Source organism: Nicotiana tabacum, chromosome 10 (assembly GCF_000715075.1).
Source record: "Nicotiana tabacum cultivar K326 chromosome 10, ASM71507v2, whole genome shotgun sequence".
Classification (NCBI taxonomy): domain Eukaryota; kingdom Viridiplantae; phylum Streptophyta; class Magnoliopsida; order Solanales; family Solanaceae; genus Nicotiana; species Nicotiana tabacum.
In genome coordinates this window covers 2,453,614-2,474,277 of record NC_134089.1, presented here as the reverse complement: position 1 = coordinate 2,474,277, position 20,664 = coordinate 2,453,614, and the positions used below count along the sequence as shown (strand labels likewise).

At 36.9% G+C, this 20,664-nt stretch overlaps 1 protein-coding gene across 4 annotated transcripts; it reads right to left on the bottom strand.

Annotated features, from left to right (window-relative positions):
- Positions 1-718: 718 nt before the first annotated feature.
- Positions 719-7,967, bottom strand: LOC142164576 (uncharacterized). 4 transcript variants are annotated; one of them, XM_075222478.1, is made up of 13 exons: positions 7,591-7,967; positions 5,160-5,224; positions 4,484-4,556; positions 4,273-4,291; positions 3,696-3,815; positions 2,980-3,049; positions 2,655-2,698; positions 2,516-2,557; positions 2,254-2,313; positions 2,028-2,095; positions 1,433-1,490; positions 1,238-1,330; positions 719-1,095 (listed from the first exon to the last, which is right to left on the bottom strand). In XM_075222478.1, the coding sequence occupies exons 1-12, from the start codon at positions 7,884-7,886 to the stop codon at positions 1,241-1,243; spliced, it is 1,005 nt and encodes a 334-aa protein (XP_075078579.1). In that variant the 5' UTR covers positions 7,887-7,967; the 3' UTR covers positions 719-1,095; positions 1,238-1,240. The 4 variants fall into 4 exon arrangements, with proteins under 4 accessions (XP_075078579.1, XP_075078582.1, XP_075078580.1 ...); XM_075222481.1 differs by having other exon boundaries at positions 719-1,160; positions 7,591-7,966; XM_075222479.1 differs by lacking the exon at positions 2,516-2,557 and having other exon boundaries at positions 719-1,160.
- Positions 7,968-20,664: the final 12,697 nt, after the last annotated feature.

Here is a 20,664-nt window from a genome sequence, read left to right as displayed (position 1 = left end):
CTGCATAAATAAAAGCATAAGTTGATTGGTTGTTCTGCCTTCTCTCCCACCTTATAGTCTTTCAATCTTTAGCAATAATAAGATAAGATAATTGAGAGGAGATTTAGACTTAAGTTATGACTTGTGAGTCACCTTATCATGGTCCTCACAGGATTTTTGTGTTATCAGCTTATGACTTATCTTTGGTTGGTTGAAAGAGTTTATGATAAACTGTCGTTTTACATCTCTTGGTCTATCATATACTCCATTAAGTTTGGCATGTTTACAAATAATTAGATCCTAATTAACTTGGAGTTTATCTTTTGGAGCTAAGTTTTTTTATTTAAACCACACTGCTATCTTATCCTATTAAGAGGAATAATAATTTCTATACAATTTCGCTTAGTAAAGAATAACTAAAGGGGTAAAAGGAAATATATATATCAAAATATCATGGCAGATGAGATAAACGAAGTAACATATTTATTTCTCATAACATGAAATTGTCAAAATCATAAATAACGTTTTACTGACTTAATTTAATTGTTGATACCTTTGGAGGTTCACATGACATTTAAATTTAAGTATTAAGCCACTAGAGTAGAATCATGTAATATAACTCCAATTGCCTCGCGGTAAATTTGTAATATTTTCTTTTTCCAATTGTCAAACGCACGTATCTAGAGACTAGTGTATATATAAACATTAAAGGTTGCTCAGTATTTGTGTAGACAAAATATACAAGTCATACATGGTAAATCCCATTATTGTAAATCCCAATATTTGCTTTAGAGAGTACATATTTACAATGTTAGTCGCCACAATAGCCAAGCCATGGTCTAACGCAATATTTAACTGAAGTGAACTGTTAATACAAATAACACAATATGGAATAATAACATACTGAATCAATAACAATGCGAAAAGTGAGTGAAGTTCCCTGTTGGGTTTAAGCAACATAGGACACTCTTGTGGGATGTATCATGCCATTTACTTTTACCAACAGAAGTCGCAGATTCGATGAGGATGTCGATGAAACATCACTGTCCCATGGGACATCTTTCGTCTCTCTAATAAGAGAAGAAACTTTGAGCCTCATAGCTGGTTTCCTATCCTCTGAAATTATCCAGGAAGAAAGCAGTTCAGACAAATTTGACCTCTCTAACTTGGTTGTGAAAGAGCTGAACAAATTGCAGAAAGTTCATTTGTTACAGAGGAATTAGGAAATTAAACTATTGAAAAAGGGAGAAAGCCTCACTCCTTAAAGAGCATAAGTTGCCTGTAAATAATCCACAATATCTGCACTTTCAAACATTTGTACTCCAGTATTTGGATCTTCTAAGTATGGGACCTAAAAACAAAGTCATTATTAGTTTTCCACATTATTTATGGAAGTGTGCATAACACTTAACAGACATCCGAAAGGTAGAGCTAACATAAAGCAAAGCATAACCTGGAAATGTCCAACTCTTTCGTATAATACTTGGCGTTTGGGGCTACCACGAGCACAACTGCACCATTTGGTTTAATGCAGTCAGAGAAAATCAAAAGCATTGAAATTGTTGTCGGGTATACAGGAATAGACATGTCACCTTTATCCTAATTTTTGTTTTTAAATGAGTAAAGAAGAAAACTAGATAAGAAGAATCTCATTCTTGAAACCAGTGGCAAAGTGCACTTTTGACAATAAATAAATACTTTAAAAGACAAGTGAACTAAATGGATTCAGATACTCCTGTTTGGGATGAGAGAAGGATCCTCTATCCACCCCTCCGAATGAATGTCAAATCACTTCTATGTCATTTAATCTAGTTCTCGGACAAAAACATTATAAGAATAGGTTTTAATAATTGAAGCAGCAAGTTAAATTCTTTGAGCAGAAACCTACCAAATCAAATGTATGAACTTATAGAAGACTTCATATAATATAAGCTTTGATGGTATTCTCATAAAAGATAATTTAATCAGCTTATCATTTGATGCCAACGGCATCCTATATTGCACAGTATATAGATTTTGTTCATCATCCATTTCATAGTAACATGTACCTGTGAAGTATGTGGGGAAGCTCTAATTCTACAAGCACCTCACGTACAACTTTGCAGAATGGAGAAGGCTGGAAAAATGACACAAGTGCAAGTAGGTCATGTAATATGGATCTACTATTCAGCAAGAACTATTTTTACATGATGATTGAAAAAATCTAATAGAATTCTTAACATTCATTTAAACCAAACTAACAGCAGAATGCTTTATAAGTAAGCATGCGCTAACCTCGTATGCCCATATCTCAAGCGGCTTCGGTGGCAGTTTAGATGGCCGATAGGAAGACCCCTGGAAAAATCACAGCAAATCAACTTGGTGTCCTCTTCTCAATATTAATAGTTTTCTACCAACTCTATACACTGAAATCTAAATCTGTGAACAAATTTATGTCCTCAGGAAGTCTTTTAACTTTTGGAGATAAAACTGTATGGACGAGAAGTCATAGAACCAAAAGCACATACACTTATTAGCAGAGAGGAAAGGCATATACCATTCCCATTCGACCAATCATGGCAAAGCCTGCAGTAAGTGTCTGAGAGGACAAGCTCCAACATTCAATAAATTGTACATCTATTAAACACTCTTTCTATTAATCTAACTCATTGATGACCATAAGTTTGTTTGCTTACAGTGAGAAGACCAAGGGACAACATAAGTGGGACATTTCCATCACCTGCACAAGGAAATCAACCTAATTAATGCACTCACTAAGAATAGATTTTACCAGAATGATGGAGAAATAGTACGAAGATCAAATGATCTTAAATGGGTCAATTGGAATCAACTGTCATTCCTGTCAATCCTAAATCTAAACGTTGCTAATTTTTTAACAATAAGAAACTACATGGGCTCCAATATATAGATTAAATGCACTAACAAGAATTTAAAATAGTAATTTTAGGAAGTAGAATTCAGATGTCTTTTCAATATAAGTTGGCCATTACAGCTGCGTACCATACTTTCTAACCAAATACTTAATAATCTCATCTGATTCATACATTGCAACTCCAGTGTTTGGATCAACCTGCAGCAGAATAACACAAATGATTAGACGCCATAATGTTTTGATAGACATGATCAACGAATAGAATAAAAAATCATATTATTTTGAAGAAGTCAAGTTCAGTAGAATTACAGCATAGATAGTCATTTTCGCATTTCAAGAATGGGCAAAAAGTAAATGCAACATGAGAGACACCAGTGCCCAGGGAAGAAACTACTTAGCATGTCTTGAACCATCTGGAGCCATCGAATAATTGCATTGAGTAGATTCCAAAAGAACCTTTCTTATAAAGATTTCAAAAAAAAAAAATTAGCGACCAGAGAAGGATGCTCAAGTGATAAGCACCCTCAACCTCCAACTCTGACGTTGCAGGTTCGAGTCACCAAGGGAGCAAAGTGGGGAGCTCCCGGGAAGGAGTAAGAAATAAAAAAGAACTTTTAGTAACTTATTTCAAAGTATCTACTGTATTAGATATTCTTATTTGGCAGGTGAATTACACCTGGTGCTCTTTAATTCACATTTAATAACATATTGGTTGATTTTTAGTGAAGGAAAAAAGGCAAGTAAAAAAAATTATTTCATTTTAAAGCATGCAATAAATTTGTGGTTGTGTGAGCTTCTGACTGCTAATTTTCTCTACAGGGAGCAATAGGATAAGTTATCTAACCATATAGGGGAACTGCTGCTTTCCACCCATCTGACCAACTTTGGGACGGAAGTTCGGACCATTTCTTGGGCAAGGATAAAAGAGGACATCAAGGTCTAAAACAGCAACTATTTCCCTAACCTGCAATAAATTGACACCTTTTAACAAATCAGGGACAAAACAAATGAAAAAGATCGAATGAGTAGTTCAATGTGTATAATGTTCAAAAGAAAATATAGTACCAGTCTGCAGAAGCAGAATGTCACAAGATTCTTTTTTCTTTTCCTAAAGCTCCATAGAGTTGGCAGGCTAATTAAAGTTGAAAGCATAAAAATATAGTAGTTCTACACATATTATTTTTAAAGTAGTTCTATATATATTAGTGTAAACTTCCATTAATCAACAATTTAACAATTGAAAGAACTTCCCATATATGCAGGCACGTTGGAAATGCTTGATAACAATAACTGGGTTTATATAAATAAAAGCTTGTTTCCGTCTGTTCTAGCTTTAATGCACATAACAATAGTAGAAGAGTAGATTACAGCTATGAACCTTATCAGAAGGAGAAAGAAAGAGTAAATGCATCTGCAGTTACCTTCCTACAAAACGGGCAGCTGAAGAAATCCCCACATGTTCCATGCCAGGCAACATAAGAGAAGAAACAGGTGAATCAAGTCTATAATAAAGTCTAAAACTTGGATAGGAAATAGGAAAAGCTAAAAGGAAACACGCATAAATTTGACATTAATAGATGTTGACAGTTGAATGTAACAGTGATCATTAAAATACTTCCCCAGCAAAAATACCTTTCAAACTCATATATCTCGATTGGCTTCTCAGGTCGACGACCTACTTTTGAACTTTCCTTCACCTTGAAGCCTATTATAAACATCTCAGTTTCAGAAAAGAATTATTCAAGCCATATACTCTAAAAGTTCAAATTAAATGTTAGTCAATGCCTTTAATAGGAAAACTTGGGAAGGATATTTCCAGCGACCAGCAATATATCCAAAAATTTCCTTTGGTATTGCTGAAACTAGGGGATTTCCAACAATGACAAAATAAGATATAGCAGTAAAGTGGTTAAGTTTAACTTCCTGACAGACCAACACATATAATAAGATACAAATAATCATGGTCTTCTATCGCTTAACTAATAAAACATGTCATATATTTAACTAATGAACAACAACTTGGAGCTTCGCCTGTACTTCTATTTTCTTATAGAATGAGGTCTTGATTCATTTTTCTTTTTCTCCGCGGGAGTGCGTTCAGATAAGTAAAGGTTATACTCTTAATACTTCCGCTTTTTAGAAGTTTACATGTTGGCTTCTCTACTTTCTGATATGCACATGATTAGTATCTGTATCAAGACTTGCTGATAATTGTTGTAAAGTCTAATAACTGATTCCAATTCCCCTCAACACCATCCTAACAAGTTTTGGATGAAAATGAATAAGGAAAAAAGTGAATGATAACAACCAGCAATTCCAAGTGCATACTGGTCAGCTGGAACCTCATTTTTGGAGACAAAAGATGCTGAATACCTGCAGTTGTACATAAGGAATAAGCATACCAAATGTATCAACATCAGTATTCAGAAGAATAAATACAAAGGTCTTCAGAAAACCCAAAAGAAAGATGTCATTAAGCTTCGACTCATCATTCCTAAGACTAAAATGTTACAGCAAGTAGCATTCTGACTTCCATGTAAATCATATCAGGAATAACTATGTACGCCACTTATGAAGATAACTTGACACTCCAATTCAGTTTTTGCACATCTTGAAGCAGCACCTTGAATTGTCTCGTACAGCTATTTAGTAGTTGAACTTTAGAAAAGTATCATTGACTGTAACTTTGTAAGTGTGCTTCTTCATTTATCCCAATTACTTTTATCACATAAAAGCATATTGAATTTCACTTCTCTCAAGCTCTATATACCCCCACCAGATGCATCTCTAGGATTTGACTCATGACTAATTTCACCAAAAACAGAATCTTCTCTCGCTATCTACATACTTTTGGTTATTACCTTCTGCAAATAATTTGATATCCCATTTCTTCCCCTAAGTAAGTATAAAAAAAGAAAGAACCAAAGGTCTTCTTATTAACTCTAAAAATAACATGCTTGTGCTGAAAATTCCACCAGCCACTCCACACTCGTACTATAACTATCAATACCCCTACATAGGCCACATGTCATTCTTGATTAACTAATGAGTTCCATTAAGTTTGTTAAGACAAAATGCTTCTCAACTAAATAAAGGATCACATTTTAATGAGATCCAAGGACACTTAACTAATCGCCTCTCTACTCCCTCGGGGTAGGAGTAAGGTATGCGTACACACTACCCTCCCCAGACCCCACTTGTGGGATTTTACTGGATTGTTGTTGTTGTTGTTGTTGTTGTATTTTAATGAGATCCACAGACACTTAACTAATCGCTGATTGTTCTGCACAGAAAATTAACATTTAGCAGATTGTTTATTTGTTTCGTTGTAGCCAGCTTTATTTGCTTTCCTCATACCACAAGCCATTTTGGACTTCTATACTACAAGCAACATGCCTTCCAATTTTCATGTTCATGGGTTTTTCTTTACTGTTGTCATGTGAACAATATATTTATAGTCAACCAAATTAAGTAATAACACACAGAAATCTGTAGTTCTAAATACAGATAGATAGCTGCGCCTTACTGCAAATTGGTTTTAAGAAGGGATGAAGATGTTACTCTCGTCAATAACAAAAAAGATAAGGAATGTTGAATTTTAATGCCTGGCTTGCTGAAGGTATGAGTAATTAAATAGCAGACTTCATAAAATGTCATCAGAAAATTTTATTCAAAACTGTATATCACAAAAGCTGACTCTCATTTTTCCTTAACAATTTATGTCTTCTTCTTCACAAAAATGTCATATTAGAAAGCAGATCTGCTGTACTGGGTGTGCTTTGCTACCCATTATGGAAGTCCAGTCATTTGGTGGTCAGAAGAATTAACTGCCTCGCTACAAATTACTTCATCAAAAAAAAAAATGAATTAACTGCCTCGCTGAAGGTACAAATAACTGAAATGAGAGAATCATATTCTCACTTTAAAGTTATACAGGACATTCTTTTGTAGTAGCTAGTCAGTTGCAGTCTGCTTCCAAGAAGAATGATAAGTTCTTGTAAGATACAGTGATCACAGTGCCTAATAAATTATATCAATGCTTATACCTTGCGACTACTTAGCTCCAGACATTGTACTCCTTAAATTCAAGTTAAACTAAAAGCATTCAGAAATTTTTTTTAGTAATAATTCTCGACAAAACAAGTCTTATTATCCTTATAAGTCATTCCAATTTCAGAAACACTATTCCCAAGTGATCAGAAAACATGAATGTTCCCCAATTCACAAATACCGCTACAATTTAGAATCATATGCATATCGTCAATCATACAAATCAATAGTCTAGCCTAAATCCCAAATTAGTTAGAGTCAGCTATAAGAATTCTCTGCATCCATTCATATTCAGATGATTCATTATAGTTACTATTTTGGATTTAAGTTATATACACCGGCAATATAAAAACTTTTTTTACACTAGGAGTGAATTTTAACTTGTGATAGCATGTTAGTTACAATTTTTTATCATATTACGAAATAATGCTAATCAAGGAATTTAACTGTAATAAACTAATTATTGACTTGATTGTATAAATAATTTTCACACAGTAACTTAAACTCTACTGTTTTTTACTACTACAACACTCTTTCATTTTATTCGAGCTAGGAACTAACTACACTCTACCAAACTTACATAGGTGGAGTTTATTATCTCATACAAACACAAGATCAATATTTCTAAAAAATTGAGGTAATTAAAGATGAAATTAAACTGAATGAAGTAATTGAGCAAAAAGCATTACCCTGAAACAAGAGCACCAGTACCAAGGCGAAAAATCAAAGCAAGAGAAGCACTTAATATGTCCAAAATCTTATCAGTTCTCGGTGTAAATGGCTTAGGCTTCGGCGCCTTGAAATTCGGCGGCGCTGAAAATGAAAAATCCGATTTGGATTCCTCTTTAGTGCTCACAGAACCATTTGAACTATCTGAAGATTGAGCCATTGATTTTACTAAAAAGACTCTGTTATTTCTAGAGAGTTTGTGAACTGAAATTGGCCGGAGAATTGGAGCCGGTGAAACGTTCAGAACTCCGGCCATGGTTTTCCGGCGAAGTTCAGAAACGAGTATGTAGTATCTGTTGGTGTGGCCAAAAATGAAACAGGTAATTCCGTTAAGAAGTTTATGGAGTATTTATTTTGTGAACTGTTTTTAGGTAAATTATTATTTTATTTCTTTTATTTATTTGCCTTTTTTCTTCTTTCTGTTTTTAGTAACTAGAAGATATTTATAATAATTACATCACTGAAAAATTAAATAGCACCCTCAATATATTCTTTTCATCCCCTTTTTGAATTTTACTGATTGGACTAATTTATACTCGCATCGATAAATTCCTACCAAGAACAATATAATAATAATAATAATAATAATAATAATAATAATAATAATAATAATAATAAGTTTTCCAGTTAAGAAATGGATATAGTGTTTAATTTGGAACAACTGAATAGAAGTTACTGTTAAGAACTCGGATTTTGGTAATTGCCATTTTAAATTTATAAATAAAATTTATTTATTTTTGGTACAGAATAAATTTTAGTTTTGATACTCAACTTACAAGTCTTATTCTTCTTTTTTCTATAAAACATAGTGGGCGTTTGGACATAAGAATTGTAAAATTCTAAAAAAAAATAATTGTTTTTCAAGTGAAATAGTATTTTAAAATTATAGATGTGTTTGGATATGAATATAATTTTGGATATTTTTGAATTTTTGTGAGTGATATGAGTGAAAACTTTGAAAAACGGGTTTTTTGAAGTTTTTCAAATTTTCGAAAAATTCAAAACTTCATTTTCAAGTGAAAATTAAAAATTTTATGGCCAAACTGATTCGAAAAAATCTTATGTCCAAACGGGCTCATAGTACCACCATTATTTTCCTTTTTTCTTTTGTCAAACAGAAATAAGATTAAAATTTTACCATTTTCTTATTCTGTATCCCAAACAAGAGTAACACATTGAATATGAATTACCTCATATCACTTAATAATATTGGTGACAGACCACATATTTGGAAGGTGGAAAGCATAATATGAGGAAACAAATTCAAAACTAAAGCTTGTGTATTGCTCAATTTCTTTATTGAAAATTAACTAAACAATTCAAAATTGGAATGAAGTGTTGTTTGACAAAATACTAGAAACTAACTAAACAATTCAATTAAAACGACTAATAAATATTGTGGTGGAATGATAAGTAGTCTTTATTTTTAACTAGAAGCATCAAATTCGAGATTTGTGTATGAAATCGTCTTTATTAGTGAACGTTTTATCTCAAATATAAAATTTTCAGCACGAATTTGAACTTAATGAAGCCTGGAGAAAATTTAAAAAGAAAGGTTGATTAAAATAATTATGAATGACTTCACAATAAAAAGCAACAGACATAATTTCGATGCTAAACTCTTATCTTTCTCAGAAATTTAACAGACAACTACTCGAGGATTATGTGGTTATGGTTCGTTTGACTAGAAGGACATTAATAGAAAAGGAAACCCCTAAAAGAAAGCTATTTTTTTAAATTTTGATCTTGCTAACCACCGTTCGAAAAGTATCATCGATTCAAATTTTATTTTATTTTTTCAAATTTTGATCTTGCTACCTTTCACTTAATGAAAACATAAATGAGATAAAGAAAATTCAGTCCAAGTGACATTTTATTTTTGAAAGCAATACAAAATTATCGGACTAAAATTATGGTAGGGAGCATTTTCTTTTTTAAATGGGTCTTACATTGCGCGAATACGAATTAGTCGAACCACTGGTGGATACCTGAGTGGAAAACCAAAAAAGTGCAAAATTATAAATAATTTATACTATATTACAAACTATTTTATCTGGTTTAACTATATTTTACTAATTACTAAAAGTAACTGTATCTTCTTTTTTTTTTTTTACAAATTATCAGTTTCTAAACCTTTATTTTTTAATAATAATTATTTTTATAATAATATGAGCAAAAATATTATCCTTAATTCAAAAGTCATTTTAGTTGGCTATCTAAATGTGATGACCCAAAATGTCATCTTTAAATTTAATAATTAATTATGTATTCTAAGACATCGAAAAGTACTATTTATCATTCCTTGACTTGCGTGCGCAATTTGTAAAAATTTCCGAAAAATGTTTATGTGAAAAACGGCTTAAAATGTGAATTAGAGCTTTAAAACTCAACTGAGTTGACTTTGGTCAACATTTTAGCAAACAGACTCGGATCAGTATTTTGACAGTTCCGGTAAGTCTGTATCGTGATTTGGGACTTGGGCGTATGCCCGGAATCAAATTCCGAGGTCCCTAACCCGAGATATAAAATTTTGATGAAAAATTAAAAGTTTAAGTTCAAATAGTGACTGGATGTCGAATTATGTGCAAACGATCCCGGAATAGAATTTTGATGATTTCAACAGTTTCGTATGGTGATTTTGGACTTAGGAGCGTGATCGAAATTTTATTTGGAAGTCCGTAGTGAAATTAGGCTTGAAATGGCTAAAAACAAGAATTTAAGTTTGGAAGTTTGACCGGGGAGTTGACTTTTTGATATCGGAGTCGGAATCCAGTTTCGAAAATTTTCATAGATCCGTTATGTCATTTATGACTTGTGTGCAAAATTTGAGATCAATCGGAGTTGATTTGATAGGTTTCAACATCGAATGTAGAAGTTGGAAATTCTAAGCTTCATTAAGCTTGAATTGGAGTGTAATTCGTGGCTTTAGCATCGTTTTAGGTGATTTGAGGTTTCAAATAAGTTCGTATGATATTTTAGGACTTGTTAGTATATTTGGTTGAGGTCCCGAGGGCCTCGGGTGAGTTTCGGATGGTTAACGGATCAAAAGTTGGACTTAAAAGCTGCTGCAATTTTTCCTCTTCTGTTGGATATTCTGGGCAGATATCGAGCCCAGATATCGAGCCCAGGTATCGAGCCCAGGGTTGACGAGGCTCAGGTTCGAGCTTGAGATCGAAGCCACGATCAAAGGTCCAGTTCGAGGACATGATCGAAGGCAAGGCTCAAGGGCTAGGATCGAGACCCATGCTCGATGCCCTGATCGAAGGCACATGCTCGATGCCCTGATCGAAGGCCCAACCCCGATGCCCTAATCGAAGGCCCAACCTCCATGAAATGATCGAGGCCATGACCAAGGTTTAGGCTCGAGCCTCTGATCGAAGCCACGATCGAGGCCCAGTTCGAGGACCAGTTTTGAAGGCTGTCAGGGCAGTTTTATAAAAAGAGGGCATTCGTCCCATTCGCCATTTTTAACAAATTGGAGCTTGAGTAGAGCCGATTTTGGATAGATTTTCAAGGAAAGACATTGGGGTAAGTGATTCTAACTTGGATTTGGTCTATATAAACAAATATATCATTGTTTTCACCGTTTAATTAGTATTTTGAGATTGGAATTTGGGAACTTTTTAGAAACAGATATTGTTTGAGATTTCAGTATCGATTCGGAGTTGGATTTGAGTGAAACTGGTATGGGTGGACTCGTAATTGAATGGGTTGTCGGATTTCGTAACTTTCACCGGATTTCGAGATGTGGGCTCCACGGACGAATTTTTAAATAATTTCGGGATTTTTATTGAAAATGTAGTATTCCATTATAGTATTGATTCCTATAAATTTTAGTGATTGTATCGAATTATTTTTGGTTAGATTCGAGCCAATCGAAGTTGGATAATCGAGGAAAAGGCCTACTAGTGGATTAAATTGGAGCAAAACGAGGTAAGTTTCTTGTCTAATCTTGTGAGGGGAAAATTACCCCATAGGTGATTAAATTAAATAATTGTTGGTAATTGTGGGGGTTACATACACCCGAGGTGACGAGAGTCCGTGCTACTATTAAATGCTAAAGTTCGGGTAGTTTAGGACTCAAAGCATGAATTACTTGTGTAAATTATATTCTTTGTTTAATATATATATATATATATATATATATATATATATATATATATATATATATATATATATATATATATATATATATATATATATATATATTGTGAATTGTTAGGGAAGATATTAAAGGATAAAAATCTCATATGCTTAAATTTTCTGTTTAAATTAATTAATTGTTGAGAGAAGTTGCTCTTCCTCCTGAATTTATCTTATAATAAATATACTCTCATTCTGGAGGTACATAAGAAAATGTCCTCATTTCTTGTGGAGCGGGCCGAACGCCTCGGCAGGATAGATGCATCTATAGATCGTGCCGCACGTCCCTCGGCAGTGTACACGACACTCTGGATCGGGCCGAACGACCTCGACAGAAATCGTGCTTAATAATAATAATAATTACACGATACTTGGACAGTTTATTGCAGCTTGTAAAACTATTTAATAAGTTTGGAAATTTATTGAAATTGAATTGCAGCTTGTTAAGCTATTTGATAAATTGGAAATTTTATTGAAATTGAAGGATTCAATTAATAGATTGGTAATTGTTGTATTTGAAGGATTTTTATTATTTCTACTAATTGAATAAAATTATTGTTAACTCTATGAATCATGCTGATTTGAATAATTATAATTTATTCCATTTATTATTGTTGATCCTTAGTGAGTGTCAAAGTCGGTCATCTCGTCTCTACCACTTCGAGATTAGGCTTGATACTTACTGGGTACACGTTGTTTACGTACTCATGCTACACTTGCTATACTTTTTGTGCTGGATCTGAGACAGATACTAGTGGAGGACCTATCATCGCACATCCTCGTTATCCAGGGGCGTAGTGGTGAGCTGCCTTTCTGAGCCATCCTGCAGCTACCAATGCCTCTTCTTGTATTTTTTTTATTATGTCTACTTTCATTTCAGATAGTATTTGAATTTTTTGTATAACCTACTAGATGCTCATACACTTGTGACACTAGGTCTTGGCACACACATTGGTTGAATTAAGAGTTGCTTATTCTCTTGGTTATTTTAAATTACTGGTTGGCTTGCCTAGCTGTAGTGTTGGGCGCCATCACGACCTACATATGAAATTGGGTCTTGACAACATGGTATCAGAGCACTAGGTTCACGTAGGTCTCACAAGTTTTGAGTAGACCTAATAGAGTCTTGCGGATCATTACGGAGACATATGTACTTATCTTCGAGAGGCTATAGGGTGTTAGGAAACTACCTTTCTTCATATTCCATCGTGCAATTGATGTAGTACTAAATATCCTTCTCTTATTCCCTCACAGATTGTGAGAACACGCTCTAATGAGATTCCAGACCAGGGAAGATCTACTCCCCCAGTTGCTAGAGGCCGAGGCAAAGGCCGAGGGAGGGCTCCAGCCCATGGTAGAGGGCGAGGACGTCCCAGGACTGTTCCAGTTATGCCGCCAGTGGGTCCAGTAGAGAATCCCATTATTGAGGAACAGGGTGAGGTGCCTGTGGCAGATCCAGCTCCGGTGGATTTCACATCTGCACCGGGATTTCAGGATGTCATGTGTCGTATGCTGCGGTTCATGGACAATATGACTCAGGACGGTTTATTTCCGGCAGACCCAGCCACATCTCAGGCGGGCAAGGGAGCACATACCCCTACCGTATAGGCTCATGGACAGACAGATATTATATATCAGACCCAGGGTGCACTACCCATGAGTGGAGCCCAGCCAGTGGCAGCAGCTACACCTGAGCCCAAGCCAGTTATAGCCGCTGATCCGCAGAAACTATTGGACAGATGGACTAGACTACATCCTCCTGTCTTTGGGGGTGAGCGACATGAGGATTCCCAGGATTTCATTGATCGGTGCAAGGATAGACTATACAACATGAGGATATTAGAGTCTCATGGGGTAGACTTTGCTACTTTTCAGCTAGTGGGCAGAGCCCGTAGATGGTGGCAGTCTGATGTTCTTGGAAGATCAGCAGATTCTCCTCTAATTACTTGGGACAGGTTCACCCGTATCTTCTTGGACAGGTATATTCCACCCCCTCAGAAGGAAGAGTTGAGGTTTCAGTTTGAGCAGCTCCAGCAGGGTCAGGTATCAGTGACCGATTATGAGGCCTAGGTTTTCTGAGTTATCTCGCCATGCACTTAATGATACTTCCTAATGAGGCGGAGAGAGTGCAGAGGTTTGTTGTGGGTTTACATACTGGCATTCAAGCCACTATGGCTCGAGAGGTTGAGATGGGCACTTCTTATGAGCTAGTCGTGGAGATAGCCTGGAGGATTGAGGGTGTACGTCAGCGTAGCTGAGAGCAGGTTACTAGAGATAAGCGATTTAGGTATTCTGGAGAGTTCATAGGTGCTCCGTCTGGGGGCAAAGGTCAGTTCGTGAGAGGGCAGTCCAGCAGGCCCCCATATCTAGCACCACCGCCTCCTCGAGGTGCTCTAGTGCGACCCTATCTTAGTGTTATACCAAAGAGTTCTTATCGCCCACCAGCTATTCAGAGTTCTTCTAATGGGTATTCAGGTCACCAGGGCCAGACTTCTAGTCAGCAGCTTATCGCACCGAAAAGTTGTTACGAGTGCGGGGATCCCAGTCACATACGAAGATTCTGCCCCAGACTGTGGGGTAGATCAGTGCAGTAGGGTCAGCAGCCTATGATTACCGCACCAGTTGCTCCACCAGTAGTCCGACTACCAAGATGTAGAGGACATGTGGGTAGGGGCCGTCCTAGAGGTGGAGGTCGGCCAGGCGGAGGCCAGCCAGTTGGCGCTCCAGCTCGGTTCTATGCTTTTCCGGCCAGACTAGATGCAGAGGCCTCAGATGCTGTGATTACAAATATTAATTCTGTTTGCGGAAAAGATGCCTCGGTATTATTTTATCCAGGATCTATGTATTCATATATGTCATCTCTATTTTCTCCAATCCTGGATGTTTCTCGTGAGTCCTTGAGTACTCCTGTTTATGTGTCCACTCCTGTGGGCGATTCTGTTATTGTGAACCGGATCTACCGGTCCTGTATTATTATATTTTGTGGTTATGAAACTAGAGCAGATCTCCTATTGCTTGAGATGACCGACTTTGAAATTATTCTGGGCATGGATTGGTTATCAACATATCATGCTATTCTAGATTGTCATGCCAAGACAGTTACCTTGGCTATTCCTGCATTGCCTAAGCTGGAGTGGAAGGGTTCGTCTGATAGTTCATTTAATTGAGTTATTCCTTTTATAAAGGCTCAACACATGGTTGAAAAGGGTTGTTTGGCTTATCTAACCTATGTTCGGGATACTACTGCAGAGACTCCAACTATTGATTTAGTGTCTGTAGTTTGGTAGTTCTCCGATGTATTTCCTTCAGATCTTCCAGGTATGCCACCTGATCGTGATATTGATTTCTGTATTGACTTGGCTCCAGATACCCAGCTTATATCTATCCCACCGTATCGCATGGCTCTAAAATAATTGAAAGAATTGAAAGAACAGCTTGAGGAGTTACTAGCCAAAGGGTTCGTTATACCGAGTGTATCGCCTTGGGGTGCACCAGTATAATTTGTGAAGAAGAAGGATGGAACAATGCAGATGTGTATTGATTATCGCCAATTGAACAAAGTCACTATTAAGAACAAGTACCCATTGCCACGTATTGATGATCTATTTGACCAGTTGCAGGGTGCTAGGGTGTTCTCTAAGATTGACTTGAGGTCGGGGTACCATCAGTTGAAGATTCGGGATTCGGATGTTCCGAAGACTGCTTTTCAGACTAGATATGGTCATTATGAGTTTCTGGTGATGTCCTTCGGTTTAACTAACACCCTGGCAGCATTTATAGATTTGATGAACAGGGTATTCAGGCCATATATTGATTCGTTTGTCATTGTCTTCATTAATGACATCTTGATCTACTCGCGCTGTAAGGAAGAGCATGAGCAGCATATGAGAGTAGTGCTTCAGACGCCGCGGGAACAAAAGTTATATGCTAAGTTCTCTAAATGTGAGTTTTGGCTAGAGTCTGTAGCATTTTTGGGGCATATTGTATCGGGCGAGGGCATTGAGGTTGATCCTAAAAGGATTGAGGTAGTTCAGAATTGGAATCGTCCTACTTCGGCGACTGAGATCAGGAGTTTCATAGGTTTAGCAGGTTATTATCGTCGGTTCGTGGAGGGCTTTTCATCTATTGCAGCACCTTTGACCAAATTAACCCAAAAGGGTGCTCCGTTCCAATGGTCTAATGATTGTGAGGTGAGCTTTTAGAAGCTCAAGACAGCATTGACTACAACACCAGTGTTAGTGTTTCCTTCCGGTTAGGGGGTGTATACAGTGTATAGTGACGCTTCCCACGTTGGTTTGGGTTGTGTATTGATGCAGGAAGGGTGAGTTATTGCATATGCTTCACGTCAGCTAAAGCCACACGAGAAGAATTATCCAGTACATGATTTGGAATTGGCTGCGATTGATCACGCTCTTAAGATTTGGAGGCATTATCTTTATGGGATGTCTTGTGAAGTTTACACTGATCATCGCAGTTTGCAGCATTTGTTCAAGCATAGGGACCTAAATCTGAGACAACGTAGATGGCTTGAGTTACTAAAAGATTATGATATTACTATTTTGTATCATCCGGGCAAAGAAAATGTGGTTGCAGATGCCTTGAGTAGAAAGGCGGAGAGTATGGGTAGTTTGGCTTTCATTTCAGCAGAGGAGAGGCTGATAGCTTCAGATATTCAGTCCTTGGCCAACAGACTTGTGCGGCTGGATATTTCAGAGCCCAACCGAGTTCTTGCATGTGTCGTAGCTCAGTGTTCACTATTTGAACAGATCAAGGCTCGCCAGTATGATGATCCACTCTTAATGGTTCTTCAAGAAACAGTACTACGGGGTAGTGCCAAGGAAGTTACTATTGGAGCGGATGGTGTTCTGCGACTCCAAGATCGTCTATGTGTTCCTAATGTGGATGGACTGAGGAAAAAGATCCTAGAGGAAGCACACAACTCTCGGTATTCTATTCATCCAGGTGCTACGAAGATGTATTGTGACCTGATGCAGCATTATTGGTGGTGACGAATGAAAAATGACATAGTTGAGTATGTAGCTAGGTGTTTGAATTGCCAGCAAGTTAAATACGAACACCAGAGGCCAGGTGGCCTACTTCAGCAGATGACTATACCAGAGTGGAAATGGGAACGCATCACTATGGACTTTGTAGTTGGGTTGCCGCGGACCTTGCGGAAGTTTGATGCAGTTTGGGTCATTATTGACAGGTTGACCAAGTCGGCACATTTTATTCCTGTTGTGACCAAGTATACTTCAGAAAGGTTGGCCTAGATTTATATTCAGGAGATAGTTCGGTTGCATGGTGTGCCAATTTCTATCATATCAGATAGAGGCCCTCAATTTACTTCACATTTCTGGAGAGCAGTACAAAGTGAATTGGGGACCCATGTAGAGCTCAGCACAACCTTTCATCCGCAGGCCAACGGGCAGTCAGAGCGGACAATTCAAATTTTGGAGGATATGCTCAGGGCATGTGTGATTGACTTTAGAGGCCAATGGGATCGTTTCTTGCCTTTGACCGAGTTCTCTTATAATAACAGTTACCAATCCAGCATCGAGATGCCTCCATTTGAGGCTTTATATGGTCGGCGATGCCGTTCGCCCATCGGATGGTTTGAGCCCAGTGAGGCTAAATTATATGGTACTGATTTAGTGAAAGATCCCTTGGAAAAGGTAAAGTTGATTCAGGAGCGACTTCATACAGCATAGTCCAGACAGAAAAGTTACGCAGATCAGAAAGCGCGAGATTTATCATTTATGATGGGTGAAAAAGTTCTCTTGAAGGTTTCACTAATGAAGGGAATCATGAGATTCGGGAAGAAGGGCAAGTTGAACCCAAGGTTTATAGGCCCATTTGAGGTGTTGAGACGAGTTGGGGAGGTTGCTTATGAGCTTGCATTGCCTCCCAGCCTATCGGGAGTTCATCCGGTTTTCCATGTATCTATGCTACGGAAGTATCATGCCGACCTATCACATGTGTTAGACTTCAGCACAGTTCAGCTAGATAATAGCTTGGGTTATGAAGAGGAGCCGGTTTCCATTGTTGATAAACATGTTAGCCAGTTGAGTTCCAAGAGGATTTTGCAGTAAAGGTCTAGTGGAGGGGCCAATCAGTCGAGGAACCGACTTGGGTGGCCGAGGAAAACATGCGGAGCAGATATCCACACTTATTCAGCACTTCCGGTATAATTCTAAACCCGTTCGAGGACGAACGTTTATTTAAGAGGTGGAGAATGTGATGACCCAAAATGTCATCTTTAAATTTAATAATTAATTATGTGTTCTAAGACCTCGAAAAGCACTATTTATCATTCCTTGACTTGCGTGCGCAGTTCGTAAAAATTTTCGAAAAGTTTTTATGTGAAAAATGGATTAAAATGTGAATTAGAGCTTTAAAACTCAATTGAGTTGACTATGATCAATATTTTAAGCAAACGGACTCGAATCAGTATTTTGACAGTTCCGGTAGGTCCATATCGTGATTGGGGACTTGGGCGTATGCCCAAAATCAAATTTCGAGGTCCCTAACCCGAGATATGGAATTTTGATAAAAAATTAAAAGTTTAAGTTCAAATAGTGACCGGGTGTTGAATTATGTGCAAATGACCCCGGAATAGAATTTTGATGATTCCAACAGTTCCGTATGGTGATTTTGGACTTAGGAGCATGATCGGAATTTTATTTGGAAGTTCGTAGTAAAATTAGGCTTGAAATGGCTAAAAATAAGAATTTAAGTTTGGAAGTTTGATCGGGGAGTTGACTTTTTGATATCGGAGTCGGAATCCAGGTTCGAAAATTTTCATAGCTTCGTTATGTTATTTATGACTTGTGTGCAAAATTTGACATCAATTGGAGTTGATTTGATAGGTTTCGACATCGAATGTGAAAGTTGGAAATTCTAAGTTTCATTAAGCTTGAATTAGAGTGTAATTCATTGTTTTAGCGTCGTTTTAGGTGATTTGAGGTTTCAAATAAGTTCGTATGATATTTTAGGACTTGTTGGTATATTTGGTTGAGGTCCCGAGAGCCTCGGGTGAGTTTCGAATAGTTAACAGATCAAAAGTTGGACTTAAAGGGACTTAAAGGCTGCTGCAACTTTTCCTCTTCTGTTGGATATTCTAGGCTGTGATCGAGCCCAGATATCGAGTCTAGATATCAAGCTCATGTATCAAGCCCAGGGTTGACGAGGCTCAGGATCGAGCTTGATATCGAAGCCATGATCGAAGTTCCAACTCGAGGACATGATCGAAGGCAAGGCTCGAGGGCCAGGATCGAGACCCATGCTCGATGCCTTGATCGAAGGCACATGCTCGATGCCCTGATGGAAGGCCCAGCCTCGATGCCCTGATCGAAGGCCCAGCCTCGATGCCCTGATCGAAGGCCCAGCCTCGATGCCATGATCGAGTCCATGACCGAGGTCCATACTCGAGCCTGTGATCGAAGCCACGATCGAGGACCAGTTCCGAAGGCTGTCTGGGCAGTTTTATAAAAAGAAGGCATTCGTCCCATTCTCCATTTTTAATAAATTGGAGCTTGAGCAGAGGCGATTTTGGATAGATTTTCAAGGAAAGACATTGGTGTAAGTTATTCTAACTCGGATTTGGTCTATATACACAAATATATCATTGTTTTCACCGTTTAATTAGTGTTTTGAGATTGAAATTTGGGAAATATTTAGAAATGAATTTCTTTGAGATTTCGGTATCGATTCGGAGTCGGATTTGAGTGAAACTGGTATGGGTGGACTCGTAATTGAATGGGTTGTTGGATTTCATAACTTTCATCGGATTCCGAGATGTGGGCCCCACGAACGGATTTTTAATTAATTTCGGGATTTTTATTGAAAATATAGTATTTCCTTATAGAATTGATTCCTATAAATTTTAGTGATTGTATAGAATTATTTTTGGTTAGATTCGAGCCAATCGAAGTTGGATAATCGAGGAAAAGGCCTACTAGTGGACTAAATTGGAGCAAGACGAGGTAAGTCTCTTGTCTAATCTTGTGAGGGGAAAATTACTCCATAGGTGATTAAATTAAATAATTGTTGCTAATTGTGGGGAAAACATACGCACGAGGTGATGAGAGTCCGTGCATAGCTACTAGTAAATGTTAAAGTCCGAATAGTTTAGGACTCAAAGCATGAATTACTTGTGTAAATTGTATTCTTTGTTTAATTAATATTATTTGATATGATATATATATATATATATATATATATATATATATATATATATATATATATATATATATTGTGAATTGTTAGGAAAGATATTAAAGGATGAAAATCTCATATGCTTAAATTTTCTGTTTAAATTGATTAATTGTTAAGAGAAATTGTTCTTCTTCCTGAATTTATCTTATAATAAATATACTCTCATTCCAGAGGTACATAAGAAAATATCCTCCTTTCTTGTGGAGCGGGTCGAACTCGGCAGGATAGATGCATCTATGGATCGTGTCACACGTCCCTCGGCAGTTTACACGACACTCTGGATCGGGCCGAATGACCTCGGCAGAAATTGTGCTTAATAATAATAATAATTACACGATACTTGGATAGTTTATTGCAGCTTGTAAAGCTATTTGATAAGTTGAAAATTTATTGAAATTGAATTGCATCTTGTAAAGTTATTTGATAAATTGGAATTATTTTTGAAATTGAAGGATTCAATTAATAGATTGGAAATTGTTGCATTTGAAGGATTTTTATTATTTATACTAATTGAATAAAATTATTATTAATTCTGTGAATCATGCTGATTTGAATAATTATAATTTATTCCATTTATTATTGTTGACCCTTAGTGAGTGTCAAAGTCAGCCATCTTGTCTCTACCACTTCGAGATTAGGCTTGATACTTACTGGGTACACGTTGTTTACGTACT

Bases quoted from the DNA above. Each gene is read 5' to 3' on its own strand.
- LOC142164576 (XM_075222478.1), bottom strand. From the start codon at position 7,886: ATGGCCGGAGTTCTGAACGTTTCACCGGCTCCAATTCTCCGGCCAATT. The intron at 2,699-2,979 runs GTACGCAGCTGT...TTCCTTGTGCAG, and splicing joins GTATTTGGTTAGAAAGTATG to GTGATGGAAATGTCCCACTT. The intron at 2,314-2,515 runs GTATATGCCTTT...TGATTTTTCCAG, and splicing joins TGATTGGTCGAATGGGAATG to GGGTCTTCCTATCGGCCATC.